Consider the following 15,419-nt stretch of genomic DNA (forward strand, 5'->3'; position numbering starts at 1 on the left):
ACTTTCATTGAACTTTGTGTACTCTGGAGCTCAAGGCAATTCACGGGAATAATAAACACGGTTGAGTTTTTATTGCAGTCACTTGCCCTGACTTAATCCTCCTAGTTGCCCTAGCCTGTGTGGCTGGGTAGTCATCTAAGGGCGCTGAAGCTCAGCCTTGGAGTTCTGTTGTGGAACCCTGGAAGTTCTTCTTAGCCTTGCTGTTGACCTTTCTCCACCACAGTGAGGTTCAGATGTTTGTCAGGAGGATGAAATGGGACGTGGTAAATGCACATGTGTAGAATAAATGCTTATTGGAATCACCGTGATGTAACTGCTACAGTCAGCCAGTATCTTTATATTGGAAACTCTTTCTGGAGGTAGTGAACAACTCTGGAGCTTTAATTCTAATCCTGTCAAGGCTGTGCATCGTGATTTTGTGTCTGTTTGCCTACTTTGTTTTCAGAAGAGTTCCTGTGTAGCAGTGGCAGGCAGTTCAGCAGGCAGGACCGCTCCAAAAAGGCTAAGACAACAGGAAATTGTGACTTGGAACGTTGGGCTGAGTGGATTGGCTATAGCCTGGAGCTTGGAAGAAAGGTGATTCAGGCCAGCGTTAGGAAGGGGCAATTCCAGGAACGGGTCGAGTGTGTCTCACCCTGCCCAGAGATGGGGGTTAGAGTCATTTCCAGTGACTCAGTGCTCCGAAGCTGGATTAATGGTTCCAGATTTTTTTTTAATTGAGGGGGAGGGTGTTTAGTAGGTTTGAAGGATGATAATTTGTAGGATCTGAGATGAAATTCTTGTTTTGATGCAGGCCATGGTATGAAACTGGACAGTTGGCAGGATTCAGTCTACAGGATTCAGCACAGGTTTATCAGGATTGGGGCACTTTGAGGACGTATCTCAGCTGGTAGAGTTCCCAGCACGAGTGAGGCCGTGGATTGGATCTCCCGTGCCTTATAAACGAGGGTGAGGGTGCATGCCTGTAATCTCGCTACTCAGGAGGAGAGAGCAGGGAGCCAAGGGTAATCATCTAGTTCCTGACCAGACTGGACTGGAGGAGGCTGTCCCAACACAAATGGAAAACAAAACCAAACCATCGTAGCCAGTGGTTCTCAGGGTGTAGCCATGAGTGATGGGTGCAGGGAGAGGAGGTATTCAGGGTAGGGCACAGAAAACCCAGAGTCTGTGGAAGCCTACAGCCATCATTTCCCTTTTGGAAATTCCAGTTCAGGAAGGCTGGCTATCAGAAGCCCCTCCCTTGAGTAGTGAGTGCCTCAGTGCAACTGGGAAGGAAAGGTGTTCGTTCATTCATTCATTCATTCATTCACTCCCTCAGCCAGCATTCAAGTTGAGATCCAGTATGTTCCACGCTTGATCCTGGGTGTTGAGAATACTGACAGGATTGTGTAAGGGGCACCAGCAGAGCAGAGAGGCCGGCAGACACCTCACAGTACGTGTGGCAGGTACTGTAAGGAAGGTCGCAGTATAAGGTGGTGCTCGCAGGGAAGGCCTCCCCCATCTTCATTAATTACTTTATTATTCATTTTTTGTTTGTACGGGAGTGTTTTGCTCGCTCACTCGCTTGCTCGCTCGCTTGTGTACCATGTGTGTGCAGGGCCTGCAGAGACAAGAGGAGGGTATCAGATTCCCTGGAACTGACGTTACAGATGGTTATGAGCCTCCAGGGCAGCAAGTGCTTGTAACCACTGAACCATCTCCCCAGCACCTCTCTAGTAATAATGGTAATGATAATAATAATATTAATGAAAATAGAGCAGCATTTGCTCCTAACTGCCGAGCCTTGTCTTCGGCCCCCTCTTCAACAGCACCAACATCAACAACTGTATTCCTGGATTTAGCGAGGACCTATTCTGTTCCCAACCAGTGTTCTGCCACTGGACTGTAGCCCTGTTGCCACTCACCCCTAGTTTGTTTTATTATGAGTGTTTGTTCTGGCCCAAGTTCTTGTCACCCTCTCAGCTTTATCCCTCAGAATTTGGTGTAGACATTTGGTGTAGAGGATGGCTATTGAGCTAGCCTGTAGAGGCTTCCGTAAGCCAGCAGGAGTGCATATGTCCCGGCCGGCTTTGGGCTGTTCTGCTTCGGTTCCCTACCAGTCGGGGTGGTTCTGAGGTGTGTTCTGATGACTCTTCGGGGCTCTTCCGAGCTCCAGCCTCACCATTCCGTTTTTCAGTTCCTCTCTGGTTTTCCGGAGCCCTCTCCTGCCAAACACTTACGCTCATGTTCTTCTTAGTTTGTTTGGCAGAGCACATGCTAGTACATCTAGCAGTGGCCTGCAGGGACCATGAAAGCATGTCCTAGACTGACTTGCTCACCCTCTGTCGCTTGTGTTGTTAATCTTAGCCATCCTGACAGGCGTAAGATGGAATCTCAAAGTAGTTTTGACTTGCATTTCCCTGATGGCTAAGGATGTTGAGCATTGCTTTAAATAAATGTTTCTTAGCCATTTGAGAGTCCTCTGTTGCGAACTCTGTTTAGATCTGTACCCCATTTTTAAGTGGATTTTTTTTATATCTAATTTCTGGAGGTTTTTTAAAAAAATGCATTTTGGATATTAGACTTCCCTTGGATGTGGAGTTTGTAAAAATCTTTTCCCATTCTTTAGGCTGCTGCTTTGTCTGAATGACAGTGTCCTTTACCTTGCAGAAGCTTTTCAGTTTCATGAGGTGCTATTTAGTAATTGTCACTCCTAGTGCCTCCACTAGTGGTGTTCTCTTAAGAAAGTCATCTCCGGTGCCTATGTGTTCAAGGTTGTTTTCCACTTTTTTTCTGTCAGGCTCAGTGGGTCTGGTTTCATGTTGAAGTCTTTGACCTACTTGGACTTGTGCCGGGTGATAAGCATGTATTTCTGTCTTCTTTATAAAAAAAATCAGGTGTCCATAGGTGTATGAATTTATGTCTTGTCTTCATTCAGTTCCATTGATCAGCATGTCTGTTTTTATGCCAATACCATGCAAGTTTTAGTACTGTACCCTATAGTACAACTTGAAATCAGGGACAGTGAGAGCTCCAGCAGCTCTTATATTGTTCAGGATTCTTTTAGCTATCTTGGGGTTTTGATTTTCCACATTAAGTTGAGAATTGTCCTTTCATGGTCTGTAAAGAGTTGTTCTGGGATTGATGGGAATTGCATTGAGTCTGTAGATTACCAAAAGGTAAGATGACCATTGTCACTGTGTTAATCCTCCCAATCCATGAGCACGGGAACTCTTTCCATCTTCTGATATCTTCTTCAATTTCTTTCTTCAAAGCCTTGAAGTTTTATCATACAAATCTTTTACTTGTTTGGCTAGAGTTATACCAAGATATTTTATATTATTTGCAGATATTTCAGAGGGTGTTATTGCCCTGATTTCTCTTTCAGTCCATTTGTCATTTGTATATAGGAAGGCTACTGACTTTTGTTAGTTAATCTTGCATTCAGCCACTTTGCTGAAAGTGTTTATCAGCTGTAGGAGTTCCTTAGTGGATGTGTCTGGGTCACTTATATATACTATCATCTGCAAATGAAGATACTTTGACTTCTTCCTGTCCAATTTGTATCTCCTTCAATTGTCTGTCTAATCGCTGTAGCTAAACCTTCAAGTACTATATTGAATAGATGAGGAGAGAGCGGACAACCTTATCTTGTTTTTGGTTTTATGGAATTGCTCTGAGTTTCTCTCCATTTAATTTGATGTTGGCTATTGGCTTGCTGTATATTGTCTTTATCATGTGTGGGCTACAAGGTATACAAGGAATGTGACTTGTATCTCTAAGAGCTCCAAGATTTTTATCATGATGGCATATTAGAGTTTGTCAAAGACATTTTCAGCATCTAATGAGATGATCATGCATTTTTCTTCTAGTTTATTTATATGATGGATTACATTTACTGTTTTTTATATGTTGAACTATCTCTGCATCTCTGGCATGAAGCCTACTTGGTAATAGTAGGTGATCTTTTTGATGTGTTCTTGGATTCAGTTTGCAAATATTTTATTGAGTATTTTTTGCATCTATGCTTACAAGAGAAATTGGTATTTAATTTTATTTGTTGAGTCTTTATGTGGTTTGGATATTGGTAACTGGCCTAATTAAAAGAATTGAGCCGTGTTTCTTCTGTTTCTGTTTTGTGGAATAACTTGAGGAATATTGATATTAACTCTTCTTTCAAAGTCTCATAGAGTTCTGCACTGAAACAAACCATCTGGCTCTGAGCATTTTTTGACTGGGAGACTTTTTAATGATGTTTATAGGTGTCTCCTTTAGGTTAGGAAATATTTTTTCTATGATTTTGTTGAAAGAATTTTCTGGGCCTTTGAGCTGGGGATCTCCTTATTCTATTCCTGTTAATCAGAGCCTTTTCATAGTGTCCCAGATTTCCTATATGCTTTATGTCAGGAAGTTTTTAGATTTAATAATTTCTTTGACTGATGTAACCATTTCTATTATCCTATCTTCAGTGCCTGAGATTCTGTTTTGCATCTCCTGTGTTCTGTTGGTGAGGCTCGCCTCTGTAGTTCATGTTGGCATTCCTGAGTTTTTCTTTTTCAGAATTCCCTCAGTTTGTCTTTTCTTCTTTATTGCTTCTACTTTCATATCTTGAACAGTTCTGTTTCCTCCAACTGTTTGATATTTTCTTGGCTTTCCTGAAGGGATTTATTCATTTCCTCTGTTGTTTCTTTGTGTTTTCCTGGCTTTCTTTGAGGGATTTATTATTTTCCCCTTTAAGAATCCCTATCCTCTTCATAGAGTTGGTTTTAAGGTCTTTTTCTTTTGCGTCTTCTGTGTTGTCTGATTCTGGACCTGCTGTGGGAGGAGAGCTGGGCCTGCGTGGATTCATAGTACCTTGGCTTTTATTGTTTGTGTCCTCAGGTTTTTGTTGTTGTTGGGTTTTTGTTTGTTTATTTGTTTGTTTGTTTGTTTTTTCGAGACAGGGTTTCTCTGTGTAGTCCTGGCTGTCCTGGAACTCATTCTGTAGACCAGGCTGGCCTCGAACTTAAAAATCCACCTGCCTCTGCCTCTCAAGTGCTGGGATTAAAGACTTGCACCACCACCACCCGGCTTGTTTGTTTATTTTTTGAGACAGGGTTTCTATGTGTACCCCTGGTTTTACAGGAACTCACTCTATAGACCAGGCTGTAGTTTGTATTTTGATGAAATTTTGTCTTGAAAAAGGAAGTGAAAATAAATAAACATATTAGAAGTTGAACAGTCCAACCCTCTCAGGGTGTTATCCTAACTTTCCCCCAATTTTTGTCTTTGGTGACCAGGTGTGTGAGGGCGAGGACATCTGTGTCATTATGTGTGCGTCAGTCAAGTCCAATATCCGGGGTCCTGCCCTCATCCCAAGGATGAAGACCAAGCACCGAATCTACTATGTCACCCTGTTCTCCATCGTCCTCTTGGGCCTCATTGCCACGGGCATGTTTCAGTTCTGGCCTCACTCCATTGAGTCCTCCAGCGATGGGGGTGTGGAGAAACGCAGCATCCGGGAAGTGCCAGTGGTCAGGCTGCCAGCTGACAGTCCCATCCCAGAGCGGGGGGATCTCAGCTGTAGAATGCACACGTGTTTTGATGTCTACCGCTGCGGCTTCAACCCAAAGAACAAAATCAAGGTGTACATCTACCCCCTAAAAAAGTATGTAGATGACGCCGGTGTTGCGGTGAGCAGCACCATCTCCCGGGAGTACAACGAACTGCTGACGGCCATCTCAGACAGCGACTACTACACGGACGACATCAGCCGGGCCTGTCTGTTCGTCCCCTCCATTGACGTGCTGAACCAGAACCCCCTTCGAATCAAAGAGACAGCGCAGGCCCTGGCCCAGCTTTCCAGGTACCTGACACCTAGTAACCAGAGCCCAGGGCATGATCTGAAGGAAATGGGAGTGGCAGGAATGTGTCTCCTGTTGAGCTGACCTCCAGTTGCTTGTCTATCTCACATGTATGTGAGTGACTGATGTAGCCGGAGGTCTGTGCTGTGAGTGCCAGCAGGGGTCTGCCATCCTGTGCTACTGTGGCAGCCTGGGCTTCGTGGGGTTTAGAGATGAGGAAGGCTCCTCTCCTGTACTTCTCCTTTTAGATTAAAATGTACAACCTCCCCCCCCCCGCCCCCAGACAGTGGGGTCATTCCTGTTTACTGTGAAAAGCCTGGGAAGGCAGCTCAGCAAAAGAAATGTGAGATTTGTTCCATACTCTTATCTCTAAGAGGTAACAACTATTACTGCTTAAATGAGCTTATTAAGTCTTTTTTTTTTTTTTGTATAAAATTGCTAGGTGTGTATAGTTGTAAACATTTTTTTTTTTTTTTTTGGTGACCAGGAATGACATTTTGTGATCATAATCTATAGACACTTCATTTCTTATAATGCATTGTGAATATCTTTCCAAATAATTGCACAGTGTGTGTTTGTGCATGCATGTACATACACAAGGGCAGGCACACACACACACACACAAATGTCTATGCAAAGCCCAGAGGTTGATGTTGGGTGTCTTTATCACTCTCTACCTTAATTATTAATTAATGAGTTTTTGAGACAGGTCTCTCACTGAGTCTGGAGCCTGCCTGTTTGGCTAGATGGCTGGTCACTGAGTCCTGGGATCCTCCTCCTGTCTCTGTTCCTCAACAGTAGAGTCACAGGCACACGCCACTGTACCCGGCTTTGATGAGTGCTGAGACTTGAACTCGGGTCCTCAGGCTTGTACAGCAAACACTTTACTGACTGAGTCATCTCCCTAGACCGTCACTGCTTTTTATGTAATTCTGAATATTGTGTAGCACTCCATTTTATGGATATTCTGTAATATAGTTAATTAGTCTCCCATACTTTATTTACTTTTGTTTCTTTTAAATTTTAGCTTATTTAAATGTGTATGGATGTTCGCCCTTTGCCCTGTCCAGCAGGACATTAAAGAGGGGTCTGGAGAGGTCACCTGAAAGAGAGTCGGGGCGGGGGGGGGGGACGGGAAGCAGGCAAAGATACAAGGAATGATGACCTGTCTATAATCTGATCAGATCGCCATTTTTACTTTTTCATACACAGGTTATATACACAAAAAGGCAGGATGTGGGGAAGGGGATGACACAGGAGTGTGGGTGTTCAGGGGAAATACAGATATCTTCCAGAACAGAGTGTCAGCTGGGTGAAGGTTCAGGGGACAGACCACTATGACTCCACCTATGATTCACTTGTCTTTATCTAAGTTGGTACTATCCACCAAAGTTACCTATCTACAAGGTCTATGAGTAGCCAGGCTTGGCAGCCTTCCACCAAAGCTGCTTGTTTACAATAACTTCTAGCCATCTGTTTCAGTGTTTTTCCACAGAGACCCAAGACTTGGTGCTAGCAGGCATGTATGTCAGGCTTATTGCTGATTTTTGGCCTATGGCTGATTTTAGGCCTTCAGTGTATAAGCAGGGCTGCCCCTGACAGGCCTTCATGTATGTTTGTATACTACATGTGTGCCTGGTGTCCTCACAGGCCAGAAGAGAGCATCAGATCTCCTGAAACTGGAGTTATAGATGGTTGTGAGCCACCATGTGGATGCTGGGGTTAGAACCTAGGTCCTCTGGAAGAGCAGTCAGTGCTCCTAACCATTGAGCCATCTCTCCAGCCCTACTTTTGTTTCTTGAGCATTTAGGTAGGTTTCAGGGTTGTTTTATGATCAGAAATTGTTATGTAGCAGACAAGCTGGAAGTATACATCTTTCTAATTTTTTAATTTGTCCCTTTGGGGCTTTTCTTGCATCTGAGAGGCCTTTCTGTTGTAGCTACTTATACTTGTGCCCAGCAGGTGGCGCTGTTACAGGCCGGGATCATTTGTACAGGTGATTTAGTGTTAAGTACTCATTGCTTCATGGTTATGGATTTTCTCAGTTGTTTACTTTCCCAATAGGTGGGATCGAGGAACAAATCACCTGCTGTTCAATATGTTGCCTGGAAGTCCCCCAGATTACAACACTGCCCTGGATGTCCCCAGAGACAGGTGAGCATTTGGGAGGCTATCCCAAATTTCTGAGAATTTCTGAGAATTGGGTAAGTTAAATAGGAATCATTTTTTCCCACAAAATTAAATTCCTAGTCAGGTATGGAAGTACACTTATGCCTTTAATCCCAATACTCAGGAGGCAGAGGCAGGTAGATCTCTGAGGTTGAGGGCAGCCTAGTCTACAGAGTGAGTTCCAGGACAGTTAGGACTACGTAGAGAAGCCCTGTCTTGAAAAAATAAAATACATAAATTAGGTTCCTGAACCTGCTGGGATATATTTTATGATTGGAATTGTTTATTAAACTAGAAAGCCCTCTTAGGCATTTCCCTTCTTAAGACAGAAATGCTGAACCTGTGTGCATCTGTGGAAGCCATTGGAGCTGGGGTCCTGGGGCAGCTCTAAGAACTATCTTGTTTTCCTAGTCTGGGCTAGTGTGAGTTTCAAGTGTAGCAGCAGCGTTTCCAAGCCAGTTAGGTTCAGGATTAATGGTGCCCTTGCTTTCTGAATGTGGGTTCGTTTGCCAAATTGGTCCTGCAGCTTCTAGGGAGAAAGGGCTGGATGTAGCGGTGATTACGTAAAGTCCACACCCTCCAAAGAGCTCTAGGTTCACGATGAAAGACACGCACAGGCGACCTGTCTATTTAATCTGCCTTGACTCCTCTCTGGTATCCCTGAGTAACACTTTCCCAATCTACATTTTATCTTTGCTGCCTTGCTTCCTTCTGGGCACCCCCCACCCAACCCCCGGGCTGGTTTCCCCTTGCACCTACACTTCGGCACCCTCCTGCTTCTTTACGTCACGGTCTGTCCTTGGCTCTCTCATGGCTGGCTCCCTTCCTCTCCCTCTCCAGCATTTCTTGCCTGGGAATCCTAAAAGTCCTGCCTCTGTCTCCCTTGTCAGCCATTGGCAAATTTATTTCCCAATCAGAGCCAACTGGGCCAGGCTTCCTTTAGCCTATCTATGTGCAGGACACTGCAAACAGGCTCTTGGGTAGCATAATTAGCATAATTAGCCACTACAGGCGGATGTGTGAAGGTACTGAAGCCTGTCCGTGAGGCTGCCAGTGTGCCCGTCATTGCCAGGCTCCTTCCCTCCTCCTGTTTTCCTCATGGAAACCTTTCACCCCCACTCTCCCCTCCCTGGTTTTGTTCTTCTTGGTAAAGCAGATGGTGAGGAGAGCTGGCCACCAGTCGTGCCCTTGACTCCGACTCATTGCAGTTCCTCCCTCCTCATGCTTCTGCTTACTCATTTTAGTTGCTGACTCCTGGAAAGTTCCAGAATGAGGTGCTGGGCATGTTACTTCTTTTAATGTTTGGCTGACAGCGTTGAGGAAAGCAGCAAGTTTGGCTCCAGCTGTGGACAGTGTTCAGGTTACAGGAGTGGTACATGTATGTGAGCAGAGTCATTTTTTCCCATTGTCTTGTTAGATGATGCTGAACTTGAGATTAGTGTTACTAACGGGGGTCACATCCCAAGACCAGCTGTGTTCAGCCTGTCAAAGGCTGATGCTCTCATCTGTGGAAATGTACAGTGTCATGTATCAGCCCAGATGGCTGCTCTGAACCTCCTGTGTTTCTAGTGGCTATCTTAAGTCAGTTTTGAGTTTCTGTCTGGCAATAGAATGATTACTAGAAGATATATGATAATGCAGAGATCCCTGTGGGTGACAGAGGGCAGCGTGGCTGTCACACATCTGTAGCAGCAGTTATCCCAGGCTATCCCTGACTGGCCTGCTGATCAAGCTGCTTTTATAGACACCTGAGATGTATAAGGAATATGGGCAAAGGAAGGTTCATTGAATTCCCAGGTTGTAGACCTGAGGAAACTGACATTCTGTAAACGTTCAGGGCATGAGCACTCTGACTAGCTTTAAAATGGAACGGGTTTTGTGTATGTGGATCCAGGACCCTAGTGGGGCCAAATAGTTGCTGATGTTCTTCTGGGGAAGGGAGATGCTTCTGAGGACAGAGAAGGTCGGGAAGAGCTGGGGTGCAGGGTCTACCCCTCCTGTTGGGGTGTGCTTTCATAAGGCTTGGTTCTGTTTGTTCTGTTTGGGATATTTCACTTAAAAAAATTATAATCTCACGGTGTCGACCCAGCTGGCCAGGGACTCACTATGTGAACCAGGCTGACACTGATTTCACAGAGATCCATGGCCTGCCTGTCTCCTGAGTGTGGGATGGTAGATGTGTGTCACCATGCCTGACGGGACACTTCACTTTTGCCAGCATCTTGCTGTATACTCTGCACATGAGACCTTTTTTTTTTTTTTTAAACTTTTAATGAAGTATTAAATGTGGGAAGGCACCAGGTGGGCGGGAGAGTGTTGGAGTTCTTGGTAGTTGGTGCTTGGCTGGTGGAACTAGGAAGGTGAAACCATTGGGATCACCACGTAGTCTATGCCTTCTGAGTGTCACTGGTGCCTTGGAGGAGTCGTTGGTTATTTTTCAAGGCTTTCTCCCCTTGCTCGTGTGTTTGGAGAATCATAGGACAGGGTCAGCTGGAGCTGGGTGTCTGACTGGAATTCCAAATTCTAGAATTTGGAGGCAGATGTGCTAGGTCAGATCACTGAAGTCTGAACTCACAGATGTGTTTGTTCGTGCAGTGTTTTGCTTAGAGGAATACAAGAATCTGAACTGAAGTAGAATCTGGGCCTCCCTCCCGCATGCAAGGCCAGTGCTCTGCCACTGAGCTGGAGTCCAAAGCCCAAGTGTATCTTTTACGCTGCGTAAATGCATTCCTGTTTCTCTTCTAATTTTTAGGAACAGTACACATAACACATAGGTACTGTGAATAGCAGTTGAAATGCATGTAAGTGTGTAAGGAGTCAAACTAAGCTCCTTTTGATTCCATGAGGGAGAGGGAGGGAGGGAGGGAGGGAGGGACAGAGAGAGAGAGAGACAGAGAGAGAGAGAGAGAGAGAGAGAGAGAGAGAGAGAGAGAGAGAGAGAGAGAGAGAGAGACTCACTGTTAGAAGGTCTCTTAGGTTCCCGTTTCTGAGGTGAACACCCAGGGGGAGCAGCTTTAAGGGAGACAGAGGTTATTTAGTTTGCAGTCTGTCATTGCAGGGACATCAAGAGGAATAGGAGGCAGCCATTCACATCCACAGTGAAGAGCAGAGAGAGGCGCATGCTTGCTCTTCCTGCCTGCCTGTACAGTCCACATCCAGTGTGGCTCCTGCTTGGAGTCTGGGTCTTTGCATAATTAATAGCATAATTAAGGTAACCTCCTCTCTCCTCTCCCTGAGAGGTGCCACTGGCCAGCCTAATCTAGAAAAGTCCTTTCCTAGGTGGGTCCACATTGTGCCAAGTTAACAATTAAAACTGTCACAACTATAGTCCCCACCTCCCCCACACACACATTAAGTTTAACTTTAGTGGGAACATATTAGACTTCTTTAATGCTTAACTGATGTTGATTTTCTCAGACATGATCTGGAATATTACCACCTTGGATTTTCATTAGCTTTCCTTTGACATGGGCCTGTACATATTTCTGCATTGGTGTGGGTGTGTATAGTCATTGATTTGAACTTGCTCGGGAAACTTGAATCCTATTGAAGAGAAGAGAGGGTTGGCACAGTGAACTCCATACCCTGACTGCCAGCTTCACTGGCACCACCTCAGGCAGTCCTGGTCCAGCTGCTCCAGATGTGTGGATCTCTGCATTAACTACACACTATTATCATACCTAAAATACTAGCAGCACTTAGAAAATAATTTCTTTTTATTTAAGTGTCTATGTGTGTGTCTGGATGAGTTTATGTGTACTTCATGTGCGTAGGTGTCCTTGGAGACCAGAGGGTACAGGATCTCCTGGAGGTGGAGACAGTTACAGACAGTTGTGTGTGCTGAGACCTGAACTCTGGTCTACCGTAAGAACAGTAAGCATGCCTAACTGCACTGCCATAGAGTAGGTGTTGTTTTGAGATATCTTCTCTCTGTAGTTCAGACTAGCCTGAAACACACAACCTGCAACCTCAGGTTTCTGAGCTAAAGATTATAGGTGCACACCACCAAGCTCTGTTCAACATTATTATTTTGTGTGTGTGTGTGTGTGTGTGTGTGTGTGTGTGTGTGTGTATTGAGTCATAGTCTCATTGTGGAGACCAGGCTGGCCTTGAACTCAGAGATCTGCCAGTCTCTGCCTCCCAAGTGCTGGGATTAAAGGCCTACCACAGTCTGCTCAACAATACTTCTTTAAATAAACTGATAAACTACTAGGCTCCTGTGTTTGGCACTGTGAAAGCTCAGTGGTAGGAGGAGGACCATATGGTTGGGAGTTGGGAGTCAGTGGGAGCGAGGCTCAGCATTGGCGGCAGGGGAGCTGTTCTAGAGTCAAGAAGCCCAGGCTAGCCCCATGCTGAAGACCTTCTTGATTGTCCCCTTGGCCAGCCATCATCAGGATCATCAACTCAGAGTTCCTGGCCACAAGTTTTCAATTCCATCTCTTCTGGAATCGAGCTCCAGTTTGGGGATCTGTGGTAGGAAAACAGACTGTCCCACTCAGACAGTCACTCTGCCATCAATATGAACCATATGTCAGAAGCGAGGGTGGCTGGCACTCGCATTGCAGTGCCATGGGAAGCTCGCTCTGCTCAAGAGGCTGGCCTTACAGTGCAGGGTCTTCAGAACAGCCCAGCCTGAGGCCAGTTTGACATGCCGTCAGAGTTCTTTCTGAGATCACAAGGGGAGACGACCTGCATATGTGTTGTGTGTGTATGGGTGTGTGACACAGGCTGGCTTCAGACACACTTCTCTGCCTCTGCACACCTGCTCCTCCCCCGAAACATAATTATGTGTTTGGGGCCACAAGGATATCGTAACCGGATAACAGTGAATGTTGATGTGAGAAAGGAAACATACTCCACACCCCTTTCCCTGTGGGGCTGAGGGTAACAGCCCAATCCCCCACAGTGCTGCCTTACCTGTGTGGCCTGGTGCCTGTCTGTAACGTGCATGGCTCCTCTGCACGGCGGCCCTGAGCCTTGCAGGGTCTGCTTGCCATCACAGCCATGGAAGCCGCCCAAGTTCATGTTGGGTGGATTCAGTGTTGCATGTTAATCAGGAAAACATCAGAGCATGTGCTGGTACTGAGGATAGTCATTATTACATACAAGTAGACAGGCGGCTGGCGAGGTCCTGAGCCTGCTCATTACCCACTCGCCTTTTCTTGGTTTCAGAGTGCTTAAGCAAACAGAGTGAGATTTTCAGGGTGGTTTGAAAATCTCTGAACTTAAAACTGGCCATATTAGAAGGGAGTGTAAGTTGTCATCAGGGTGTGGAGGGGGTTGGTAGTAATCAGTATTGAAAGAATAATGTGGTTTCTCAGTTCACAGACTGTGCTTTCTCAAACTCCAAGGTGTGTGCAGCTAGCAAAATCACCCCAGAAAGTGGTTTTGATGGGGTAGGGCCTTGGGACAGAAGAACAGCCAAAGGTGGTTGTGACCCACACCTGCTTCCTCTGTCTGATGAAGTGTCATCGTCACACTTGCCGGATCCAGTTAAAACATCTGGTTGGTGTTTTCTAATTAAGGAGAAAGAATGCTAGTGCCCACAAACTCCTAAAGAGGCTCTGAGGGTGCAGCTGGGCCCTGCTTCCCGGTCGATCGATTGGGTAGTGAATTAATAAGACCCAGGCTGGGCGGGGCAGTGGGAGCTGGTGGTGACTGGGCCAGAGCCTGGATGGGCTGAGGTAGTGTGACATGTGATACCTGCTGGCCACTTATCTGTAGTCTTGTGAGATTCCAGGAGTGAGAAGTGACTGTCCAGTCTTCCTTCAGACCTGCTCTTACTCCTGTTGCTGTGGGTGTGTTGAGAATAAAGTGTGGAGGCTGTAGAGCTGGTTAAGTGGTCAAGGGTACTGCTGCTCCTCCAGAGGATCTGAGTTTGATTCCTTGCATCCTCATGGCTGCTCACAACCATCTATAGAACTCTAATCTCAGGCAATCTAATGCCCTCTTCTGGCCTCTCTAGGTACTGCACCCAAGTGGTGTGTGGCCATACATGCTGGCAAAACACATAACATAAAAATAACAAAAGTTTTAAAAAGGATACAGTTTGCTTTCCATGGAGGCAAGTGAGGTCTGAAGGGTGTGACACAGAGACTCACAAGGTAGATCAGCGGGTGAGGGGGCTTGTCACCCAGCCTAATGACCTGGGGTCTATCCACAGAACCCACATAGTGCATGGAGAGAACCAAGTCTCACAACTTGTCCTCTGACCTACACATGTGCTATGGCTCATGCACTGGTGCAGACACACACACACACACACACACACACGTACACATACACACACACATGTGTGCACACACACACACACGCACACATACACACACATGTGCATGCACACACACATGCACACACACACATACACACACACACAAATCTAGCACTTTTTTTTTTTTTTGATGTTAGTAAGGAGAGACTTTAGGCAGTGGGGGAAGGCTGGTTATTTGCTGGGAAGCAGCTGACGCCTGGGTGGTGTGTTGGAAATTAGGGGTGTATCCGTGCTTCTTAAGCATGGGGACTCTCACATTGTCTGCTGCATTTACTAAGACTCAGCCATTGCCATCCGTTCCCTGGCACTTTTCATGGGGACCTTTCTTTCTCCGTGTTTAACCAAGTCTTTTCTCTACAGGGCACTGCTGGCTGGCGGCGGCTTTTCTACCTGGACTTACCGGCAGGGCTATGATGTCAGCATTCCTGTTTTCAGCCCACTGTCAGCCGAGATGGCTCTCCCAGAGAAAGCACCAGGGTAAGTGGCTCAACATGGCCAGGGTGCCGTTACAGAGTGTGGGTGCTGGCAGTGCTCAGTGTGGGGTACCCCAGCGAGCCAGGTGTCTACTGCAGACGCTGGCCTGCTCCACCCATCATGCCTTATAGCTCTCAGTATTTTAGGGAGCTCTAGGGCTATCCACTAATTTCACAAAATAGAAATTTGTAGTACCCTGGACCACTCCTTCTCTGCCTTAGACAGCAAATTAGCAAGTCTGTCCATGTCAGAAGTGTGCTTTGGATCTGCTTGCCTTGGCCCACTGCCATCTCCTTTGGGGTGCTAAGTGATGTCCTATTTTGTGTCCCTGATTCTATCCCTACCGTCAAGCTTGGTCCTGCCTTTCCAATGCCTTCCAGATAAAGCCATACTCATGAGTCTGCTCTCCAGGGACTTTTCCCTTTAGTTTATAGAAGAGGCTTTGCTCTCCCTATATTTCTGTAAACTTACTCTTCATCTCTTAGAAGTGTGTGTGTGTGCGTGTGTTTGAATGTGGTATGTGTTGTCTACACATGTGCATGTGTGTTGTATGTGCATTTGTTTGTGATGTGTATGTGCATATGTGTGTGTTGTATACACGTGTGCATGTGTGTTGTGTGTGCATGTGTGTATTTGTGGTGGGTGACTGTGTTTGTGTGTATTTGTGTGTATGTGTGTGTTTA

General features: G+C 45.9%; 1 protein-coding gene across 4 annotated transcripts in view; it reads left to right on the top strand.

The window, feature by feature from the left end:
- Nucleotides 1-15,419, top strand: part of Ext2 (exostosin glycosyltransferase 2) — a 124,808-nt gene that overhangs the window by 642 nt on the left and 108,747 nt on the right. The window contains exons 2-5 of one of the 4 annotated variants that reach the window (XM_028778511.1): nucleotides 1,319-1,445; nucleotides 5,259-5,824; nucleotides 7,887-7,976; nucleotides 14,623-14,739. In XM_028778511.1, coding sequence (XP_028634344.1) covers nucleotides 5,289-5,824; nucleotides 7,887-7,976; nucleotides 14,623-14,739 — 743 coding nt within the window. In that variant the 5' untranslated portion in view covers nucleotides 1,319-1,445; nucleotides 5,259-5,288. The other 3 variants (XM_028778512.1, XM_028778513.1, XM_028778510.1) reach the window with 3 other exon arrangements.

This window comes from Grammomys surdaster, unplaced genomic scaffold (assembly GCF_004785775.1).
Source record: "Grammomys surdaster isolate TR1022 unplaced genomic scaffold, NIH_TR_1.0 338, whole genome shotgun sequence".
Taxonomy (NCBI): domain Eukaryota; kingdom Metazoa; phylum Chordata; class Mammalia; order Rodentia; family Muridae; genus Grammomys; species Grammomys surdaster.